General features: G+C 38.5%; 1 protein-coding gene across 2 annotated transcripts in view; it reads right to left on the reverse strand.

Moving 5' to 3' along the window:
* Positions 1–7,851: 7,851 nt before the first annotated feature.
* Positions 7,852–24,819, reverse strand: part of BBS9 (Bardet-Biedl syndrome 9) — a 291,982-nt gene continuing 275,014 nt past the window's right edge. For both annotated transcript variants that reach the window (XM_048299201.1, XM_048299191.1), the window contains one exon: positions 7,852–14,211. In XM_048299201.1, coding sequence (XP_048155158.1) covers positions 14,165–14,211 — 47 coding nt within the window. In that variant the 3' untranslated portion in view covers positions 7,852–14,164. The remainder of the gene's footprint in view (positions 14,212–24,819) is intronic.

A 24,819-nucleotide genomic window follows, 5' to 3' on the forward strand; every position in this document is an offset into this window, starting at 1 on the left:
TTCCAGTTCTGGCTTGCTAAACAATTATACATTTACAAGGTACTGAAGGTGGCTTGCATATCTGATCAAGCTTACACATTTCTATTGTTATTAACAACTTGCAAAAGATAAGGAACTCTCTATCCAGTACCTTACACCATCAAAACAAAGGTCAGGGCGAACACATTTGCTGTAGTTGGAGGCATGGGTCTGATAAGCTTCAGCCCTGAAAATTCTTGCAGAGAGACCTGTAATTTGGGAAAGTGTTTTACTATCATGGTGCATCAGCACACAGCAATTGAGAAACTCAGTAGTAACTCATAGGATTGTGATGAAGACATGGCACTTTCCTGCAGGAGAGCAGCTGGGAGTTTACAGTTCATTCCTCAGTACTGAGTGGGCTGCAGCCTTTGAAATGCTTTTGCATGTTCATTCATTTCAATGCTTAATCTTGTTTTAAAGTTAAGAGTATCTGCCAGTGGGGGCAAACAGTATTTCTTGCACAGCCACGTCTTCTCCTAATAAACCTTGAGACTGGCCTGATTACGTCAAAGAGGTGTTCCTGACAAAGTTCTCCTTCTGCAAAATATTCAGAAAACTTAAATGGATGCAAGCAAGGTCTGGAGACCACACCAAGAGGTTTTAAAACTGTAACAGGATTAAAAATCACATATGGTCAAAGTCTTTAAATAAAAGGAAAGTACAAGAAAGTATCTAAAATTTACAGTGAGACTTACTTGCATAAATGTTTATAAATTTTATCAAACAAGTCATAATTTTGACAGTTTTCCATAAACCCCTGGAACATGCAAAGCATTTAATTTATTTGTGGCAAGATAAAGATAATGAGCAGCATTTTAGAAGTTTATTAACATAGAATGTCCTGGCACAGTTATACTTACATACTTCTATTGTTTAAATTATATTTTCTAAGAACTCAAAAAAAAATTTATGAAAGGGAGCTTCTGATTGCAAAAGTGTTCAAAATTATCCTCATCATCTGTATTCATACAAAAGCAAACCAACCAAACAGCATAAACTAAACTGGATACAAACACCAGCCATACCTCAAACGGAAAAATGCCTGTGTGCAGCAGAAAATATGGCTCCAATGTGGAGACAATAGACTGCTGTAATAGTCCATATCAAATATGCTAAAACAACAACAAAAGAAGTAAATTACAGCAGAAATGCTGAGGCTGTTCTAATGATGGGATTCCCAGCAGAAGCTGTTCCAGAGGCCGCAGGCCAAGCAAACAGAGTAAAGCGGCATATGCTGGTACTCCTTTCTGTTATTTCACTGCTGTAAATAGCTTGCCTTCCAGAGATAAAAAAAAATTATTTTGTGTGAGTTATGTGGGGTTTGTTACATTTACCCTTGAACATCTGCTGTGTCTGATAAAGGATAAGAGCTAATGAAATCACATGAAGAGTGGCATACATGAAGTACTGCTTTGTTTTTGATTTGTGAGACAAACCAAACCCTGCATTTTGCCCGCCTGTTCTACTACTTGATGAGTGCAACAAAAAAAAAGAGTACTCAAGAAACATTCTATAAAATGGAAGACTGATTGATTGATTGATTGACTGATTGCAGATGAGGGCGGACCCTGTCTGTACTAGAGAGATTTTTTTATCCCACCCCCTGCCCCTGCAAAAGACAAGATATTCTTATTGTGACAGATGATTGTTCCTTCCAGCCAGGATCCAGTTGAGAAGCATCTGCCTCTATCCAGCACAGAAAGGCAAAGGCTTGCATTTTTGCTAAAAGACAAGTCTCCACGGCATGCATCCTCTAAGATCATCACTTCACCTCCTAAGAGTGTACCCCATGAGTTCATTCCCCTCGCTGCTGGTCTCCTTTCACAGCAGAATTTCTCCCAGGACTGTTTATTCTTTTGAACAACAACCAAACGCTTAAAAACTCAGAGGTGAGGTCTGAGGAACGAAATACATCGAGTCGGAGCCTCCTCTCCTTCACATGGGTGCCCTCATTCCCAGCCAAGGGAGCGAGAGGAGGCTCAGGGACGGTAATTTTAAGCCGCCCGCTGTGAGAGGCCGGCGCTGGCCGGCGGGCCGGGCGCAGGGCCGGGCGCAGTGCGGCGCCGCTGCCGGCAGGTGGCGGCGTTGGGAGCGCGGATCCAGGGCGGGACGAGCCGGAGCCGCTTCCACGATTAGCCCGAGCCACGGGCTCGGAGCTTGGAGCGAGCGAATGAATTCACAAGTCACAATGTCTCCCTCCCACACGAGCGTAGTGGTCTCTTGGTTTGTTCTCAGAATGTGGCTTTTCTTTTCATTCTTCTGGCTTTGGCTGTACAGGACATTCGCTTCTGCTGTCCCTGCAATTAGTGCAACATACCTTATTTTATCCAGAAACAAAAGACAGTTTACAAAGAACTTCTATTTATTGTTCTTTTCCAAAGACAAAGCTTAATCAATTTACTTATTACTTTTTATCTTCAGTGTATTGGCTATACAACATTACAGCTGGTACAGGTACTAAATCCTCCTTACCCTTTCTTCTTGGCTTCTGATTTGAGTGAAGCACACTCAATTAAACATTAATACCCGATCAGTCCTGCTGACTGACAGTACCACACATACAGAAAGCAATGATCCGACAGTCATAAGCAGGTTTATAAAGTTCCATCCATCAGGATATGTTCAAATAACGCACCTGAGCAAACTGGGGTAATCATGCACTGATCTGTTTAAATTTTTGCAAGTTACGCAGTTTCATAATGAGTAATATAACCATTGTTAAAGAAGCAATACTGCAAGATTTAACAATTATACTGAGCTGCCCACCCCTCCTACTGGCTTAATTAAACCCTGGATATTCTGCATACACTTAAGCCAAGTAGAGGCATATACACACACACAGAAAAAAAAAAAGGCAGAAATAAGAAAGTATACTAGCAATTAAGCAGAAATTCATTAAAAACACATCTCATTTTGCTACTGATTTACCCAGGTCAGATTAATCTCAGACCTTCACCAAAAAGAAAACACAGAGCCACTTGGGCAAGAGAAAAAAAGGTACTTCCACATGGCAGTGTAATTCATCTACCTGCCTCTCAGCTATCTGAGGCTCTTTCAGGAGATGAGAGCAACATTAAATGTGCCAGAGGTGGGCTTTTGGTGTCATTACACAAATCTGCAGGGAGTTTCTGCCAAATCCCCAAGTTGTCTGACAGTAGCGTACCTCCAAATACATCATTTAGAAGCATAAGGTGAACAGAGACAGGGAATAGTATTTACTTTGGGAAAGTATCAGTCACATGTCCTGTATATATTAGCAGGTTAAACCCAGGAGAGGCAGCTGAATTACTTGTGACCAAAGAAAACAATTAATCAACAATTTTAAGGCTTCACAGAATTTTCAATATGTATTTACATGTGGTGTACACTATTTATTTTAGGTATCTTTAAACCTACTCTGAAGTCTTAAGGTGGCAGCTGGCAGGTCTTCCAACATACAAAACGTCTTGTGAGAGGCTGCTTGGTGATAAACCATTTTCTGACAGAACAGAATTTGTGGCTTAAGGTATCTGGGGTTTTAATTAAGCTAACTTGAAAAACAACACAGAGCTGCCTCTTTACCAAGTTACTTAAAATTCTAATTGGTTTTAATATTGTTAAATATTATTTTAATATTGATCAAATTATCTTTATTATTCTTATGTTTGGATTAAATTGAAGTCAGTCTGTATGGCTGTAGGGTAGCTTGTATCAGTATGGAAGTCAGATAATAAATAAGAAAGCTATTATTAAACAGAGAAAATTATGGTGCTGAAAGTATTTTGGAAAGTGCTCACCATCCTAATAGACCACATAATTTAGACCTTTTCCCTGGAAACATTCACACATTAGAGTAGTCCCAAGGAGTTTATTGTGAATAACCCCATCATGGGCAAGAGGTCCTCTCCTGCAGGCACTTGTTGCAGCAGGTGGCCAGAGGAAGCCAGGATAATTCCATTCAAAAGTGGGGTGACTGCAGCATCAGAGTGCCCCTATGTTCAAGGTTCACTTTGTGTTGGATTACCCAAGAAATGGGTCTCCTCTTCCACGGGAGCTGCACCTCCGGAAGCCACCAAGAGCAGAAATTTGGGTTCATAGCCTTCTAAAAGTGGCAGCAGTGAGTGCTGTGCAGCCAGCCAACCACACCTCTGGCCTGCGTATACCTGATCATGGTCCAGAAGCTACTGAGGACATTCCACCCCATTTAATTATCTCTCACATTCCAACTGGTGACAGACCTAAAATAATCCACAAACTCAGCTAATCAGCTGTTAGTGCCTAGGGTCTCCCAGGCCTCCCTTGGACACAGTGGTTTCATGGAAACTAAACGGAGAGAAACCCAAAAGTCCAACTCGAAACCTCTGGAGAAAAGATGTGAGATTGCTCCGTGCTTACAGATTACACCATGCAAGCTGCATGACTTGGCTGCCCACTGGCATCACTTGGATGGCTTGAGTGGGACAACTGCAAGATGGAGAATCCCAGCCTTTCCCTAGAGACCACCCAGGATATCATTTCTTAACTTCCACAATTACTTTCTTTGATAGATTTGTTTTGAAGTAGGTGTTTGTTTTCATAAATTCTCCTATGAAGAATGAAAATATCAAATAACAAATTACAGAATTGAGGGCTTCTCTGTCCCACAGTAGAGCTGCTTTCAGTTCTGCTGTGCCAGCAGTAATGAAAACAACTGGACTTCTTAAAAGACCATTTCTGTGCATCCATATTTTAAAAAAATCCACCTCACAATCCACATCATGATGACTTGGCATTTGAGCATTTCACAAAATGACAATACAGGCCATCTATTAGGGAAAGTAATATTGTGAGCACTAGCCAGCACTCACAACAGTTCCACGCTTTGCTTTTGGATCTACTCCAGCTGAATGAATAGACAGCACATTTCCCAAAATGCAGGAATTTTGCTGCCATGAAGCACACTGAGGACAACAATCAAGCCTCAGCTTTGTAATGATAGGATTTCAAAAAATGGCCATTTAATTAAAAATAGTCCTTGTGGTTTGTAAAGCTGTTTCTGCAGAGCACACAGAGAATAAAATGCACATGCTTTCACAGCCTTTCAGCTGCTGGCCCAAGTGCAGAGAAAGATTAAGGCAAGACAGTTTGAATTTACATGATGCAAACTAGAAGAATCAGGCAGAAAAGATGGCTCTGAAGACTATACTTTGTTTTGTCCTAGAAGAGGTGTAATGCAAACTAAGTATTTTTTTTTACAGCTAGCAGGATCCAGCCAGATTGCAAAGGTATGAGCATGGGAGCAGCCAAACAACAATAGCTCTATTCTCCCACAACCAATTTCTCCAGATCTAGAGTCTCACTTTCTGGGTTCCCACAATGAGACACAGGCCTCAAGTTTAATTAAAAAATGAGTGCAGTCCAAAAAATTATTGGTTAGTTTTGATAATGCAGGCCTTAGCAAGGGGAAGGACAGGGACTGACCCAAGCCTAACAGAGTGTGGTACAGTAATGCTACAATATTCCCATGGGCACACAGTGAAGATGAAGAGAGGTGTGGAAAACTGTAAGGAGAGGCAAAAAACTCTAATACCAGCGTATGAGTATTTGCTAAGCACCACTCAGTGCTATAGTTTACAATGGGTGGAAAACACATAAAGGGGAGCCAGAAAACACCTCTGACATGAACCAGGTGAAGGCACAGAGCTGGAGGAATCTGTGATGAGTTTTAAGGGAAGCTGGCACAGCCTCTGCTGGGATTGTGTGCTGGAACAGCAGATTTATCCTTGAGGAGTGAAACTGACCATTCTCATATCTGCTCTGTTCAGGAGCAGAGAGGAGCCTGTGCATAGATGGGGAAGGGGCTGCTGCACAGCTCTGGGGCAGCACAGGGACACTGTCTGAGCCTTGACTGAACCCAGATTTGGTTTGTCCTAGCTGAGAGTAAAACCCACAATCTGTTCACCTCAGAAGCCACATGACTAACAGTCTAGCCTCAAGCAACGATGAAGTAGGCGCAAAAAATTAAGAAGGAGAAGGGTGCTCGTTTGGCTTATACCCTATGGCTGGGGGTTTTTCTGAACAAAAATGTCCCCTGGCCACATTGGTGAGTAAGTTTACCATTTTGGGAGCTGTTCTGCCACACCCATGGGATGGTGAATCAGGGAGAGTTATACAACTTTGCTATTTATGGGAGGTTTCACCCACTTACCTCTGCTGTGCTGCTCTCTCTGCTTGCAGTTGTGCACAACCAGATTTGAAGGATAGGTAGCCAGGAGTAAAACTGATATGGAGAAAGAATAATTTGTCTTTAAACTTGGTGAATAAAATTTGCAGTAGTGAGGACAATCACCAGAAAGAGACAAACGAATTTCAAACCAGAAGTCAACCTGGAAATTCTTTGGTAAGGAACTCCTATACAAAACATCACAGTGCATGTGGATTTCCATAAATGTTATGACAAAGCCTCCCACAACTCTACAGCAGCGATTCAAGTAAACAAATATACAGGCAAATGCCTGAATTCACTTCCAAGCTCAGCCCCCAAGGTATGGACATGCCCACTGGCTTGAGATCTAAGAAGCCTAACTCCACTAAACACTTCAGGGTTCAGATTTCTGTTCTGGATATCTCTCAATGACAAGCAAGTGGAAGAGCATTTGTAGAAGTTGTTTTTCTGGCCAGTGCAATGATCCTGAGCAAGTAGGACCAGACTGTATTTTTGTGCAATTGAATTGTCAAGCTGAAGGTAGGAAGCTCACCAGGCTTAGCATCTCTCAGCATTCTGTAAATTGGAAGCCAAAAACCAGTGGCTAGGCTTGAAAAAGTTGATCTTGGTGAGCAGCAAGAAAGGTTAAACACATGAAGCTCTGTTAGTCATTGGGATTTATTTGCTCAGTTCTAATTTTAACTTTGCTTAGCCCAATAAAAGGTATCACATCACCGTCTGGGTAGCTGTCGTACGAAAAACAATGCAGCTACCAACTTTCCTCCATTGGATGACATACTTGGGCAGTAGCCCTTTAAAAAAAATCATCAGCTTCTTTAGTGCACATTTGGTTTTCCATTCATTATTTTCCTGATGGTGAAAGCAATGTTATTCATCCCAGAGAAGAATAGATACATTGTATTTCAAAAGTTTAACCAAAACACACAGTTTGCTGCAAATTTCCCTTCTTTCAGGATTTTTAAAACACACCTACGAAGTGGCTGCTGGGCAAAATCATCAACTTACAGTCAGTGGAATTTGGTAGGAAAAAAGGCAAAAGGAAAAAGAAATGAATGACAGGATTGCAAGAGTTGACTGCTACCTACAAAAATGCAGATGATGAGAAGAAGGAGTAAAAGCAAAGGACAGACTCCTCTCCCCATGAGATGAGCTAATAAATGTTAAACATGGAATGAGTTTTTTATAAAAGAAGAGACAAAAATAGGAAAAAAACCCCATTTCTCTGTAGCAGCTGTCATGGGAGCACTTGGACACAATTCTTCTGGGAATCCAGCTTTTTGGGTCTCCTCTTCCTCCTTCCAGGCCTTCTAAATGGCAGCCAGAAGGGACAAACCGCTAAATTTGAAATATTGTTGCCCAGAACAATGGGGGAAATTCTCCCCTCACAAGTCACATTCCTCCTGACTGCTTTCGAAACTTGCACCCTGAAATAGGCAGTCCAGTGTCATGACGAAAGAATCATGTTGTACCACCATGAAATATCCAGTTAATGCTGAACAGGGCATTCAAATACACTGCCAAGAGAAATTCTCTCTGTTTCTACTGGATCAGAAGCAATCACACCATATTAACCAAGCTGTGTTCTTACAAGTTCATAGGCCCAGTCACCGCTCAAATGGAAGGAAGACACTACATATCCAGGCATCTGAAAAGAGCAATTCCTGTTATATGTGCAGTAACTTGACTGTTCTCCAATATTTATGGATCTTGACTTCATTATGCCATCAGGGAAAAAAGAAAAAGTACAATAATCCCCTTTTATGTCTCTTGTAATTGAATCCAACCATGATTATAAAATATTGTGAGCATTTGAAGTAACTATTAATTACTGACTGCTTGCTTCACAATGAATTGGAATATCATCTGTTATAGACCAATTTTTCATATATTCTCTAACACTTCCAAGATGTTGTGGGACTGATCTATCCTTTAAAATGAATGAAGTATTAAAATCAATAGAATAAAAACTCTTTTCTTTCTCAAAGAGACTGTAAACTTTGCAATACAGTCTCGTCAGATTTCACAAAGTAAGGAGGACTGGTCTAAGTCATCCTTGGATCAAAACCTTTGCTGGTTCCTAAGCTTGCCTAAGAATAGCACCTGTGCTACATTCACTAACAATGATAAAATGTCTCAGTATAATTAGAGGACATTGGAGCTTCCAATTTTTAAACAGTATGTGAAATTCAGGAAATAGTAATCGTAATAACAGCATCAATTTAGAGACACCATCGCAACTTTTTAAAAGACAGAGGGCCAAGCTTTGTGCTGATCAAACCTCAGATTAAGTTCATTCTTCTTAATACAACGTGTGCTGAAATACTTCCTTTCCACATTCTCTTGGTTGAGGAGCAGAGGGAGAGCATGGTGCTCATTGCTTGATTTCCTACACTATTTATTAGTGTTGCTATGATTGTTGAAAAGCTGCTATCATCATCCAAAGAGTGACTTCATCTATAAGTGGCTGAAGTAACAGGAATAAAATGCTCTGGAGTTTTATTTTGCCAGGGCCTATTTCACATGCAGCATCACTCTCTGCAGAGAAGCAATCACTTCTAGGGTGCAGTGTGGCAGCTATTTAATGAATACCCACTAGCTGAGCCTCACACATATTGTATTTTGGGAATAGTACCTTTTGGAGAGACTCTCATAATTTATTGTATCATCTAACTAGGAGTTCAGTGGTGCTTACATGTCACCTTATTTTGACATGTAGCCCCCAGTAGAAGACTATGGATGCTCTCCGGTCAAAATCAATGGCAAAATAGTCACTTAAATTTATCAAAAGTAGATTTGGGCCTCTAATCAGGTTACAGTAATGATTCAGGATGACTGGCCTCCCTTCAAGATTTCAGGCCAGGCAGCAGCTTACACCATTGGAACAGCTTTTATCTTGTTTCTGCAGCTGAATGTACTGTCAGTCTGCTGGAGCTGTGGTGGAGGGCAAGCTACGATTGCCATTGATCATTCCCACTTAGGAAGCACTCCAAGTCTCTATTCTGCTTAAAAAGATGAATTGAAATATCTTATCAAACACTGTTATCACATTTTTCTAGAGCACTAACTGGTTTTGCAAAAAGTAATCTCCCAAAGGAACATTTTTTATGATGACAGTGTAGTGTTGAAGTGGTGCTAGCAAACAAATGAATGATACAATATGTTGATGCTATACCAAATGGGAAACACTCCCATCAGAGTTAACATCAGTTTACATGGTGTAGTCTCAGGGTGGGATCTCTTCCAGGGCTGCTGCTTACTTTCACGAATTTTTACCTGATACATAAGCAGGATTTTGCTCAATCCTGTCATTTAAAGCACAAGAATGGATACGGAAATCTGCAAGCATGAATGCCTCTTACAGACACAGTAAATCCAGGCACATAGCAATACATGCAAAAGAAACATCACCCTACAATAACTGCACATGAAAATAAATCGGTATTTTACTCCCTTTCCTGATTTCAACAACATGAAACTCTTTAAAAATACCACAGTATTTTAAAATAACAATTATACTTATTTAAATGTATGTTCATGTTGCATTTGTTCATACTCCTTGATATGGGAGATGTAAAGATGGAGCAGTCAGGACATCTTGTCAGAGAAGACCAGGTCAATTCAATTAGCTGGGTTGTGCTTCCATTTCATAATTAACTACATCACTTGCCATACATTTAATGCAAATAGAAGTGCTAAGTATCTCTGCTGTGATCTGCTGGTCTCCTGGAAAAAGCACATTCCTCCAAGTTAGCAGCTTCTATGCAGCAAGAACCAGCTGTCTTGAAAAGGAGGACAGAAATAATAATTCCTAATACTGCTGACTATTATAAGAATTTACAAGACAGGGGACAAAAAAAAATAGAGAGGCAGTCCAAGACTCTAAAACAAGCAAATTTTTTCAGTGTTTATATGAGTAACAAACTTGAGTTGAACTTCATCTACTAGAATATTAGGATAAATTCTCATTGAAACAATGCATTCATAACCACTTCCAGCTTGGGTGAATTTTGTTAATTATAAGCCTGGCCCCGTGGGCATGTCCCCTCGAGAGGATCAAGGCTCATGAAGCAGCATAATGCTGTGCAAACTTTACTTTTGAGCTGCAAAGGAGCTAGAGTCACCTGCCAACAGCACATGAAGATACCACATAAACACTGGAGCAACCTTATTCTATAAAGGAGTAAATGAAGAAAGAAACGAGATGTAAAGGGGTGACAGCAAACTAAGCTGTGGGAAACTCAAGGCTAATTTCAAATTAAGAAGTCATGCAGAAGCTTGGTTTCAGGAGTATGTCATATATTTTACAGTATTTTTGCACTAGGGTTTTTTTTAATAGATTATTTATAAATAGAAGATTCTGGTAAGAAGGAAAGATACTTATTCAATATGATGCATACCCTGTAATTTTTTTATTTTTTTTCCAATGCTGGAAGAACTTCACATAGAAATACAACCTCTGCTCAACAAATTTCAGTTTATGGCAGTAAATTACTCTTTATAAGCAATAAAAGAATATTGAAACTTATCTCTAATTCTCTCTGGACAGTAAATGCTGAAGAAGAGAAAATAGCAAGACATTATAAAGCAAAGCCCAACCCCCTGAAAGTAGAGAAATGTTTTTCTGCGTCACAGTTGAATAATAGTTGGACAGAAGAATGAATCTGGGGCTGGAAACCACTGTCTTAGTTTGAACTCAGCATTGTGTACAAAGCCCAAAAGATGAGCAGCATCCAGACCTCCAGATTTTGGTCATCGGAGTAGTAATTGTTTTAATCTGTTTTTCTAAAATGCAATGGCAGAAAAACAAAATTAAAGAAAAGCCATTGGACAATAACATTCTGAAAATAAACTTCAACCATGAAAATAAACTTTAGAAGTAGTTACCTGTTTAACAGAAGAATATATAACTTTATTTTAGGACTTATTTTAGAAAATGTATTTCAAAGTTCTAGATAATAAAGATGCCATGACTCACAGTGTTATTTTCAAAATGTCACAAAATTCCTTTTAGATTTATTTCCAATAAAATTGTCATTTAAAATTGATTTTACTCTGTGAGCCACTTAACCATAAAAAACCCTACTCAAATAGCTAAACGTGCAGATAGGCTGCATATTTAAGCTGACCAGAAGAGCTGACAGGCATTTAGGCATTACTCTAAAATCCTGGTCAGAACAGTTTGACTGGCCACCAGTGCCTCTCTCAGCCTCAGAAGGATCACTGATGAGAACGAAACACATGGTCCCCCCAAACTAGCATGGTTTCCTTACATTCCTTACACCTCTCTAGCTTCCAAACTTCCTGTAATTGGCCTCATTTTTTTCCAGTCAAAAAGAACTTTCTTAAAATTTCAAACTACATTTGAGAACTGCTAAGAATTACTTTACAATATTTCCTCTTAGGCTGCTGCATAAATGACTACATTTCAATTACTTCCTTCCTCTGAATTAGATGGACTATTTGGCATTGGGGGAAACTAAGTAATTTTTATTCAATGCAACTTTTAAATCTTGATGATACTGTCAAATACTTCAATTTAGCACAGTATACAAAGAGGTCATACTTTACTACTATAGACAGTTCTACCTTTTCCTTCCTTCCCCCCCCTCCCTTTATTACCAGTATATTTTCTCATTTTTGTAAAACTATTCTCATGAGACCTTGGTTTGCAAAGCATGGAGCAGAAAAGGCAAATAAGAGTGCTTCTGAGCATTACATCTTAAAATGACAGAAAATAACTTAAATAAGAGTGGATGATATAATTGACCTGAGTGCCTACTTGTCATTTACCCTCAAGTCCGAACGAAGCAGGCAGCTCTGAGTACTGGGATCACATTCAATAATGGGAATCATGACAGAGTAATACATTTCACAGAAGTCTCATAGCAGCGTACTTTCCAGCTATATTATACCCTTATAGTTTAGGATTCTTTGGTCCAGCATTCTCCACCGTTATGGTACAGGCTTTCTGTAGTAACTGTGCTTGATTTTTCTAGATTCCTTAGTAGCCGCTGACAAGAGGACAAAAGAAGATTTGAGATCTATAGTTAACGTTTAAGCCTAATAGCTACAGTAATTGATTAGTTCTCCATGGATTTTCTTTGGTCACTGAGGTGTGTGCAGAGACTACAGGAGATTATTTTATTGTGTAATTTTCACAGCGCAGCAGGGTACCTTGACAATGGGTTGGATACCACCCTCCTGACAAAAACCACAGGGGAGGGATCAGAGTGAAGAAAACTCAGAGAGTAGAATCACTCCATAATAAGCAGGGGGTAGGATTTTTCTTTCCTGGGAAAGAAGCAAGATTTCTGGCCCCACAACCTGTAGATATATCTGAGGTCTCCTGGGGGACAGAGTAATTTTTGTTGGGAGTTAGAGCTCACTTCAGCCCTAGAGGTATCAGAGGCTTTACCCAGTTCCTTGGCTACTGAGCTCTATTTAATAGCTAACATGTTGAAAAAGGCTTCGTGAAACAGTTACATTGTGTACTGAGCCAGAGTAGGACCAGAGGGTTAAACAGCAGATGCACAAGTTGTGCAAAGCTGGTTTTGTTTTAGGAGGGGGTGCAAGGAAGTTGAAAGTAGATACAGAGATGATGAAGGTTGATGGCTTAAGACATTCTGAAAAATCTTGTCTCCATATTATCCATAGATCAAGCTAGCATTGACCACAGCAACTGTTACAACTTCTTCTGAAACAGCACAAAAGTGAGTTGGAGGGACCTTTACTACAGCTAGAACAGGAGCTGGTGAACCCTTGTTGAGGAAACCAATGGGAATGTGGGATGTGGAGATGGCTCATGCGACTGCACGTGCCACAGACTAAACTGGGGCTATCAGTGCGTTTTGTATCTGCCATCCAAGAGACTGCAACTTATATTTTGGAATGAACTAGCAACAGCCAGGAGAGGCCTTGTTCAAATGCCTGTTTATATGCTTGACCATAACTCGGTCTGAGTTAGTTTCAGTTCCAAGTTTATTTTAGTAATAACTCACTCTCAGAAACCCAGACACGAGCCTGACTCTTCCAAACTCTAGGCCAAGGTACTCTCAAAGTTTGCCTCAGTTGGGTGCATTTCAGGCACCTTTTCATGAGTCTGACCTGCAGAAGGTTAATACCCAGCACTTTCTAAATACACAACACCCAAAGCACCCTCCAACTGGATTAATAAAAATTAAGGCACTCAAAAATTGTTAGTTACTTTTGAAAATCTTACCCATAACTAGAACAGACTGATTGACAAGAAAAGCAGAAATCACAGGTAACCATAAAAAGATCCATGTGTTGCTGTGCTCAAGGTACTTCCAGTGTAAACTTTATTCCCATTCATAGTGACATAGTTAATGGCAAAAGGGTTTGCCCTTTATGTCCAGTAACCATATTTTACTCTATATCTCTAGAGAGCAGGAGTCTGTGTAAACAATGGGGGGGGAGGGGGGGGGGGGGGGGGGAAGAGTTGATGGATTACCAGTTTTTCTCCTGGTGGTGAATTCAGCTGTCTGGAATCATGAATGTTAGTACAGGAGGAAACAAGATAGTTATCTTTTGTCAAAACTGTGATATAACAAATGTTAATATAATCTCAAAGGGAGGTGCAGCTCAGAATATCTTTCTTAAAAGGACAAAACATATCCTGAAACAAAGGTTGCTTTTAACTATGTATAAACAGTCTTTGATCAATCAACTGAATCCTTAGAAAGGGATGATATATCACAAAACACAATACAACACCCCTACCACAGTTGGGGAAGTGCTTAAACTTTGCTCACAGAAAGGATGATAGTAGCCGGCAGGGAGACCCAACCAAATTATTAGAGTGGAACTTTTTTGTTTTCATATAAATTAGTACAGTCCTCTCCTTCTGGAAGCTAAAATCCATACAGAGTAAAAGGGATTGGTACTGCTGCATTATAAATGCATCTGGCATCAGATAGAAATTTCTCCTGAGAGTAATCTTCAGAGTTCATGGCTTTTTGTTTCCTCTGCTGCATCCTCAGACAAACCTGTAAAGCAAAAACAAGATGCTTAAAAATTTAGTGTAGTTGGCAACTACATGCACTACATTGTTGATTCCACCAGTTTGTGAAAGCCTTGGTTATAGCTGGAGGAAACAATTTATTACATGCAAAACAGTTAAGATAAAAATGCTTAACTTGCAAATTCAAGCACTTGCAAGTTCAGAAAATAAAAAAAAATTAAGGCAATAAAGGGAATTTCACATCAGCTTTTCTATGCATATCATGGACAATGACAGTTCAAATTACAAAATCATGGACTACTTTTGCATCAGAATAAAATGACAGAGAACAACTGGGCATATGATCTGAGACACAGTTACTCCAATCTACTTGCATTTATCCTGTCCCTTTTTCTGGGAAAAAAATGACAATACAAGCTGCAAAACAATAGAAAATTGAATGCATACACTCATTAGGATACACTTTTACATATATATATATGTATATATATATATATATATGACTATCAGCTTGGGCAAGAGGAAAAGACATTAATCAGTCTTGGATAGGATAATAATCTTTGCAATAATGAACCTGACAGAATTGGAAAAGGGGGTAGAGACTCATAAGAAGTTGCTTCAAATATCTTAGGGGAAAGAAAACAGTGGATAATCACAACAAAATTGTACACACACATACTTGAATGACTAAAATTAAAAGTGGTTATTTCATCCAGCAGTTTCTTACATATGCACTCTTACTATAGATTGAAAATTATTTAACTCAAATCCTTTTGTAATTAATGTAAGCAAACCAAAATAAACTGGCACCATCTCCAAATGATATATGAGTAATAATAACACACAGATTTTATGAGGTTTGTGTTAATATGTTTTTTTTCCTTCTTCTCTGAAGAAGGCTGAAATCCCCCAATGCACAATGAAATGATCCAGCAGGTCAGCAGGATAAAATTTGAGCATCCAGTGTTCTAAACCAAAGCCACCAGCCTCCTGTCAGCCTAACTGCTTTCACAATCATGTTCACACAGAATTTAGCAGCAACAACCTACATAAACTTAAACCAATACACTTTCATTTAGATACATGCAATTTCACACGATCAAAACCATCTAGATTTATTTTCCAGCTTTTATTTTACACTTCCAATGTTTTTGGTGCTTAGGGATTTTAGTATTTACAGTTGTTTTCATGGGTGATGGTACTAAACAGAACAAATGTTATCTCAAGCCTTGAGATACAAAAGACTAAAGCAGTAAAGTTTCAGCAACAGCTGGAAGCCCAAGGCCCCAAGGGCCTAAGAAGTTCCCCTTACTGAAGTTGCTACTTTTTTTTTTAAGGACAGTAAAAAGTACCATGTTAAGAACTGACTTGGGATTCCAAAGGTCAGCCCTTGAATGGCCACTCTTTTGTTCAAAGCTCTTGTCATGTAGCACACGCTGGGATGGTAAAGGGACCAGCAGCAGGTCCCATCTGGTTTCATTAATGGTCATGGGGAAGGAGGTAGGTAGCAAGATAATGAAACTTGTAGATTATAGGAAGGCAAGATGAGCTACAAATACTGGGGAGGAGAAAGAAATATTGCTCTAGGACTAAGAGATTAACAAATATGAGAGAAGATAAAAGGACACACCCCTTGAAACGCACCATGGAAATAACAAAATTAACTTTTTCCACTTTCTGCAGGGTGTTCCTCAGCGAGTATCTGTGTTTAAGTTATGCACTGGCAGTGAAACACCCACCATAGCTCAATGCAGTGTAAGAACCACCGCAAAGCTACAGTTAACACTGTTCCTGACTACATAGCTTTGTTGAGCTGTGCACAGCTCTGCATGAAAAAAGTACCAGAGAATATCTTGCTTTCTGACCACAGCCAAGGAAAATAGTGCCAGAATTATGAAACTGGTTGCTACACACGCCTATAAAAACTGGGCACACACATAATCTGAATGAGAAACAGAAAAAAGGAGTTATGACTATGGTCAGCTTTTTGTACCTGAAGAGAATGGCTGCAGATTTACCACAGACCAAGAGTCTACCAACCTGTGCATTAGTGTTGCACATTTAAGCCATGACTCTGCCACTGCACAGTGCCCTCAGCCTCTTGACATCTGAGGAATGGCTGGCTACAGGACCTCTAAGAAGCATAACAAAACAGAAATTAAAGAAGGGAGGTTTACAAAAATACCTGGGGGAAAAAAACCTCTCAATGAGAAGGATATAACATCCTAATGCATTTTTTCCTTTGTTAGGCTGAAAACATGGCCTGTTAAAAATTAAAGTGTAATTATAAACTTATAATATTAAAAAAATTTATTTGAGCCAAAAAAATAGTGCCTGGCACCCAAGACACTGTCTTCAAAATCTGTTACTTCCCTGACATTAACTTCTTACAAATAACCCTTGTGTGTATTTCTACAAATTGCCATGCCAAAGTGAACCATATGAATGGGTTACTTTCACGAAAAGCCGTGGATCCACTAAATCTAACACATTTACTGTAATTACTGGCTGGCAGAACTGAAGGCACAGAGCAGGCTTTACCTTGGTTTCACACAAGTTTGCACCACAGCACTGTACATAGCTATAGGGAACCTGGAATACTTCTGCATGGATCAAAGAACTACTACATGAGTAAACTGTGGGAGAGGTGAGCTGACAGGTGAGGTACAGACTGCAGCTATTTTTACTGTGCAACTCCAAAATGGGAGGCAATACAGAATCAGGAAAACACAGCTTGCAATAACCAGCCTTCCCGCCTCTACCCTGTACTTTTTCCAACATGCAGTATTTATTAGTCATCTAGGAGAACAACATAAATGTCACATTGATCTAATTGGCACATTCTACATTATAGCAGATGAGATAATTAACATCAGAGAGGTTTCTCATTAGCATATTCTGACAAGCTTAGGCAGATCCTAAAAAATACAGGGTATAAATAGAAATTCTGAAGATTAGGGCTTCTTTACCTCATTTCATCAGGAATAAAATGCTTCCTTTCATCTTCATATCCCCCATTAAGAATTTCTCAATGTCTCATTTTATAGAGCATCCAAAAATCCTATCTCAATAATGCTGGTCTGAGCACATACACTTAGAGAAATGTACACTGAAAGGTTTATGTCTCTGTTTATCAATACAGCTACAAACTGGGAAGCTGCTTTTGGAGATAATCATGATAAATTTTAACTCGGCAGAAGGCAACTCCAAGCAACTGCAAGAGTTTTTGGAGTTCAGTTTTCAAAACAGAGTAAGAATAAATGATTATATGAATATCTTGATTAGTAACATGAGGTTGAGTATAGCTGACACCAAGAAAGTCACTTAAACCCCTCAAATGTTGTGTATTTGTCAATTAGCACCCTCAAGAAAGCAGCTTCTATAAACAAAGACACAGAATACTTCAGTCATGTTCTTCAAAAGCATGGCTTAATACACACATATCATTGAGTCACAGAAAGTTCATTTGTAGATCAAAATGTTTTTGAGTCTTGAAAACCAAAAGTTCAAAGAAAATCAGTTACAGTGACAGAAGCACCAAAGACAGCTGAAAACCCCAACTTTCCTGGGATTATTATTCATGCAGTTACAAGAAAAAAAAAAAAAAACCAATGACACATTTAAAGGGAGAGATGATATTTGAGCATGATGGCAGAAGGGAGGAGAAAGAATCATTTTCTGTAGTCATAAATTATTCACACTAGGCATGATGGTATAAGGTTTAAAGATGTTCAGGTTAAATAATTAGGCAATGGAAGAAACTACCCAGGGAGGTGGCTGAGTCAGGGATATGGGAAGTTTGCAGAGATAGGGCAGATGAAATCCTAGTGGGGATTACTGAAAAGGAAGATACACAGGTTTTGAATTGGATGACCTAAAGGATCTTCTCCAATCCTATCATTTATGCTGCTATGATTCATCCTAAGGAAAACATTTTGGACCCTTATGAATTACTGGCTCAGTTTCCTGGATACTATTGTACATTAGTCTACTCTAAAGCATGCATAAAGCTAAGTCAAAGTTGGCTTTGAAGTGTTTGATCTATGATATCCAATACTTCCAGTCTCTTTTTCATACAGTGACTCAGAAAAGAGCTGTTATAACAAGACAAAAGTTATTTTGAGTTCAGATTAAGTTAGAAAAGGGAGGTACCCTGTTCTTCAGCTATTCCCACCTAAAAGAGGAAAAAAAACCCACCCTGTCCCATGGCCTAATGGTTAGTATTGCTATTTCTAGACCTGACATAAGACAGCTTTAGAACAAACTACCGCTTTAAAGTAACTGTTTTTCATAAAATTTTGGATCCAAAAGTAAATGTTCCAAATGACCAAAGTTAATAGCTTTTTGCTTTTTTGTTAACAATAGATGACAGATTTTTCCCAGCACCTTTAAGTCAAATTTCTGAAAATCATAATTCTTCTTCCAAGAAGGCCCATCTATTCATTACTAATAATTTTCTTTATCATTATAAACTCCTAGAGGAAATGTATACAGCTTCCTTTTTCTTAGTATTTAACCTCCGTTCTGTAAGCACAATCCAAAGGGCTTTTCAAAAAGTTGAGAAAAGCAACAGTCTTGTTTATCAAGCAGACACAGTTTAGTAGGAGTGCAAAATGGATTATTGTAAAATCGACAAGCTACAAACTTTCTTATACTGCTTTAATGGGAGAAACTGGACTTTATGGGTATTCTGTATCACTTTTAATGGACTAATAAGCTGAGAGTGGGCCTCAGCATTGCCTCCCCAAGTCACCAGTGAGTCACTGACCACTGCACACATAATTTAAAAATGCTCAGATTTTTGTATCAGAAAGTGGAGTGACGGTAGCTGAATAAGTGGGAAGCATGGCTGACTCATTCATTAAAGAATTGTGTAAAACAAATAAATTTGTTTTTCATTTAGTGTGACTGAGAGAAAGGGCTTCATTCAGTGAACTTTGCTTTGTCCTGAGGGACCATATACATCACAGGGTGGATAATGTGAAACAACCGTTTCCATCACTGTAAATGTGCCCCCCACTAACTGCGACTAACATGACAAATCCAACCTACAGGAAGGTATCCACTGCTAAGTTTCTAAATGCCACAAAATAGCAGGGGTAGAAGGGGCAGCTCTGACCTTGGGGAAAGAGAAGGGTCTATTCCCACAGAACTCACAAAAACCTTGTTAGTCTTCCTTTTGTCATTCTGACATGTAGTAGCCATGTAACACAATGGAGTTAATAAGGAGGTAACAATGACAAAGGCAACATTTACCAAGTGTCCACATAGGGTTTTTTAAATTAAGTTTTAAACAACTTACAAAGTTCTTGTGCATTCATGTCTCTAGGCATTAGCCCTCAGTAGCCCTCAGTATGCTTTCTTTAGGTCTTCTGATTCGTATTTGGAAAATGTCCAAGACATATGAAAAGTTTCTCATGTAAAGTTATCAAATTTGAACAATAGGAAAAACATCCAGTGGCATCACTAAAATTTCCCAAGGTGAACAACTACTTCTTCTAATGACCCAGTTACATACACGTGTACATATAAATACACACACACACACTCCCCATACACACGGAGTTGGAATAAACACATTCTCTAAGAACCAAGGAACTGTCAGAACACCAAATCCAGCTTACATATATAGATATTAAGGAAATCAAGAGGAATGGGATGTTAGTTGATTAGAAGCAATGTAGACCTCTGTGAACAGCACTCTAATAACAGTGTTTTAAGTTCCACTTGGGAACAACAACAAAAAATCCAAAATCCAAAAATTATTACAGGGCAAACTGAATATGCTTGTAGGATGACAAGCTGTTTAAAAAGCAGTTACCTATCTAAAATGATGTCTTTGATCACTACTGTAGGAAGCATAATTTTGATGAAGCCAAAATTTTGGATGAAAAATGCTCATTTTCTCCAAATATCTGACTTCTCTCAATCACCTACCAAATCCCAGGCATTTTTCTTGGAAATCTTGCAAAGGTTTTGAAAATTGATTATTTTCATTTAGAGATGATCTCAAGAAGTCAAAAATGACACATTTCAGCTGGAACAGATATTTCTTGCCAGGAAGTAAATCCTACAAATGAGTTTGCTTTTCAGTGGCCAAACCTGCCCTCTTCCTAATCACCTATCAGCCTTTGTCAGGGTGGTAAATTAATTCAGTGGCTTCTAAGCCAAATATGCACAATACAAACCTAAAATTTAAGTAATTATGGCCATACAAATGCCATTGCTTCAATTCATTCTTCATCATGCCTATATCTTCCCATTCACTGCAACCCACAATCCTATTAAACTTTTCAGAAATGTTGGGTCTTTAAGAATTTGCTTTCAGAAAAAAAAATCGACTTGGACCATGTACCTTGAGATTAAATAGACTATAATATATTAAAACCAGGGTCTTTTTTGTGTAGACATAGCTCTTGGCTTTTTCCTGGGGAGAAGCAATGCCATAGCAATCAGTCTTTTGCCTGCCTGATTCGTTGTGCTGCTGTGTTGATTTCCCAGACAGACGACCAGCCAGCTGACTATTAACAAATCCTTTATCTTCGATCACCGTGACAGATAGACAAAACTCCAGGGGTAGGTTAGCTTTAGGGCAAGATTTTCCACCATTTTCATATGAATGGCAGTGAATCCTGCTCCTGGAGACAACCACCCAGTGTCTGCCTGCAGGAAGATCTAAGAGCCTTCACGGATACTATGTATATATTACAGTCAATTTCTACTCCTACAGGTTGGCTGCAGCTCATAATTGACATCTTGAAGACCTACAAACATTCAACATTCCTCATCTACATAATGTCACTTGAGCTAATACTGAGAAAACTTTTCAACTGAGATTATTTTCATTTGAAATCTCTAAGTACAGGTTAAATAAATCATCAGTCAAATTTCTGCTGAATTTATCAGAACAATTTGGCTAAAAATTAAATAAATACAGCATTTTTAATATTTTCAAAATCCTTTGAATTTTCATTTCACACTGAAGCATTGCAAATAAACTTCCTTGAATATATTTTTAAAAAATAAGTTAGTTGATATGAAGTCTAAGTGAAATACTTCTTTTAGGAGAAAAAAAAAAATCCTGAATAAGTCATTGGAGCTTGTCCCAAAAAACAAATTTTCCAATCTTTTATCTTCAAGTCAGAAACTTCAAAAAAAACCTCCAAACCAACCAGTTATTCACAGACCTCTACTCTTGTTAGTGTGTACCTGTAACTTAAGTCAAAATAGTGCAGTTGTCCTCTTAATATGCATGATATCATTGTTAGAATGAAGCTTTCAATAAATTTATCTGATACATCCATACAAAGTACAGGCAGCTTTATCCAACACCACCTTCAGTAAAACATAGAATAAAAAGTCTACTAAGTTTATAGGGGGGAAAAAAACCCTTCACTTTTTCATGAATAAAGAGTCTCATACAAACTTGTACTTAGGGCCTGTGCTGTGCTTTTTGTATGAGTCTAACTTGTAGGGCCACAAAACAACTCAGCACCTTCATACATAAACATCAGTTTCTCCAGTAGAGATTTCCAGCGTGTTCATTATAGCCTACAGTACACAGAAGCCCATGGCTCCTAAGTACCAGAAAGATATAACAAAATAGAAGAAATTCCAAAAAGAACACCATAAATAATTGTGTGATCTTGCAGAGAACAGAAGAAAGAGAAACAAAATAGCTAAAGGCAAAGCTACATCAGGAATTGTTCAGTGAAACAAAGAGATATGAAAGAGGATCAAGAAGATGAAGTCAAGGAAAGGAATATTCAAGGCTGCCTTAATGCCATGTCTTCTCCCTGGAGAGAGAAGCCACATGGCTTATGACATTTGCAAATCAGTACCACAATGAAGACTAAAATCTGGTGGTCAGGGAGATGGTCAAGCTGATACAAGAGTTTTCCATTTCTAACTTCTATTATTGTACAAGAGATCTGAGATGCTACAAATTCCTAAGCGCTTTGTAATATTCACAGAAACATCAGCTTTTGCTTACCATCAAGTATTCAGCAACTGAATACTCTTCAGTATGTTGCTCCTTGTTAAAATGGAATATTACAGTGCAAATGATAAAATAATATTCAATATTTCCACGGATTCTTCTGGAAATAACATACAACAGGATTTTACCGTTTGATGTCATTTTTCCTTTGGAGCCATGTGGGAAAAAACACTTTGGTAGAGAAGTAGGTTTGAGGAAAAAAGCGTTTAAAAAAAACAAAAAAAAGGAAAAACTAATTTTGTATAATACTTTCCAATCTTGAATTTCACACATTCTTTTTAAGCTACAGTATATGAGAAAAATGCTCCAGGAGATTTTTCCCCAATGCAATCTTTTGATAAGTCTCAGTGTTGGCTTAAAAGCAGTACAAAATAAAAAGAGCCTGTACTAACGTAACAGATGAAATTACTTATAAATGGACACTTAACTCCTTTCTATTGCTCACCAACACTCTGAATCTGCTTTTTCTTGTTGACTTGGGGTTTTTTGGTGCCATTGCCCCTTTTCAAAAAATCTTATATTTGCAAATGCAAGGGATGATTTTTGGCGGATGGAGGGGCAGTGTATCATAGAATCATAGTTAAACCAAAGTTGGAAGGGACAAGGATCAAGTCCATCAAGTCCAGCTCCTGTAATAAAAGCACTTTGTATTTTTATCTGATATGTATTCTAAACTGTCTTAATATCGCAACATACTAAAGACCTCCTTACATCCACTACGTTCCCACAGCTAACAGTCTTGTCTCATACAGATGGAAGTGAGTTACCCTCTGCTACACCCCTGAATATTTCCAGGTATATCTTGGCCATAGTAACTATAATGGGAATTTCAGTGCTCACAACAAAAACTGTAAAGCTACTCAGATTTGATGATCCAGTTAAGGATCCTTATGGCCCAAAGCTGAACAACAACTAGAAATTTCTGTGCCCTCCAACTTCACACCGATCAGCAGAACCACAAGAAGGGCAGCACTTCATGGGACTGAGCCTTTTATCACCTCCAGAAAGAGAGCAGAAGCCAACACACCGGCATCTAAGGCTTGGAATGATGAAAGTAACAGTTTTAAATGTATTATGGATTTTCTCATGGGCTCAGGAAGCAATAAAAACTAAGTACAGTCAGGCTGCAGGAAACCAATATAGCTTTCATAATTTTTTGTGACTTTAGGGAAAACATGCTCAACTTTTATAGACAGCCAATTCAGTATTACAAATTTTCAGGAAATGTCACTGCTCTGGGATTCCCACAACAAATGCAGGTTATGTTGAAATTACTGTTTTCTGCAAGGACACTACTCAAAATAAATTTATGTCATGTAAATGGAGTGAATTTACAATGCAACACAAGTCCTTGATCACAGGCTTTTCACAGAACTGGATACAAATGATGCTAGGAAGAGCAAGTGGTTATATAACGTTGACTATTTGCTCACTGATTAACAGGTAAGTGCCTGAATAAAGCTAAGAAAGCAAACATGCTAAATCAAAAAACAATCCCAAAAGATCTAATGTGATAAAAAGTTCCAGAAAATACACTGAAGTACAAGCAGAAGGAGACCTTTTGTTGTGCAACGTTTCAATTTATCAATCAGTGCATTTCTTTCCAGCTCTGAAGGAAGTTTAAACAACATCAGTGGCTTGGCACATTTTAAAATGAAGTGCCAAATCCCGACATAGTTAAAGGGTATACCACAGATAGCTTAAAAAAAAAACAAACAATCCTTGATTTAAGGTCAGGTACTGTAAACACTTACTGTGGTTTATGCATAAGTAATTCAACTGAACTTAAGGAGTCCTGTAGGAATTCTCACACATGTAAATGCTTGCAGTCAAGCCTAATTTTCATACTATAGAATCTTTTAACCTGCCAACCAGTTTTCTCTTTTTATTCTAATGAGTAGTATAATATTACCAATTAAATATTATTAATTAATGCAAACATTGATATCTCTTGAAGTATGAAATTCAGGTTTCCCTGATAATAACATCCATTTAGTAACAAAGAGAATTTTTTTTTTAATCTTTTACATTTTACTGTGCCCATGACTTGCAAGTAATGTTGATATGGGGTTTTTGTGGGAGGCTATAAGTCCAAAAATAATCTGGTGACATCACCCAAGGAAATACCTAAGTCCTACACTACATTTAACTCAATACAATTTTGTTTAAAACTTTTGAGACAGAAAAGCATCTGTTTCCTACAAAAGTGCTCTCAAAGGAGTCTCTACTTTTACACATGGCAGTTCTGATCTCTCACTGCAGGAGAGCTTTACATCAAAGTTCACAAAGAGCTCCAAAAGCTCCATTGGAGCCTCTCAAGGTGATAGTTTCGGCAAAATTATAGTGAGAGAAATATTACTGAGAGACATTTTGTTATAGCAAAAGTGAAATCCAAATACAGTAGATGAAGATTTATCAAAATGTAGACATATTCCCACTGTGCCTGCCCATTATCTGTTCTACTAGGACCTTGCAGCAAGCTGGATGTTATTGCTTCTCTCCCAATGCATTTGCAGTTTACAGATCTTGTTGCTGCAATCAGGGATATTGTTGGGAAAAGGGCAATATACTTCACATGTGAAACATTTCGAAAGGAGCTGTGAGTTAAGGTATAGACCAGTTTTGGTTTAATCC

This window comes from Corvus hawaiiensis, chromosome 1 (assembly GCF_020740725.1).
Source record: "Corvus hawaiiensis isolate bCorHaw1 chromosome 1, bCorHaw1.pri.cur, whole genome shotgun sequence".
NCBI classification, from domain to species: domain Eukaryota; kingdom Metazoa; phylum Chordata; class Aves; order Passeriformes; family Corvidae; genus Corvus; species Corvus hawaiiensis.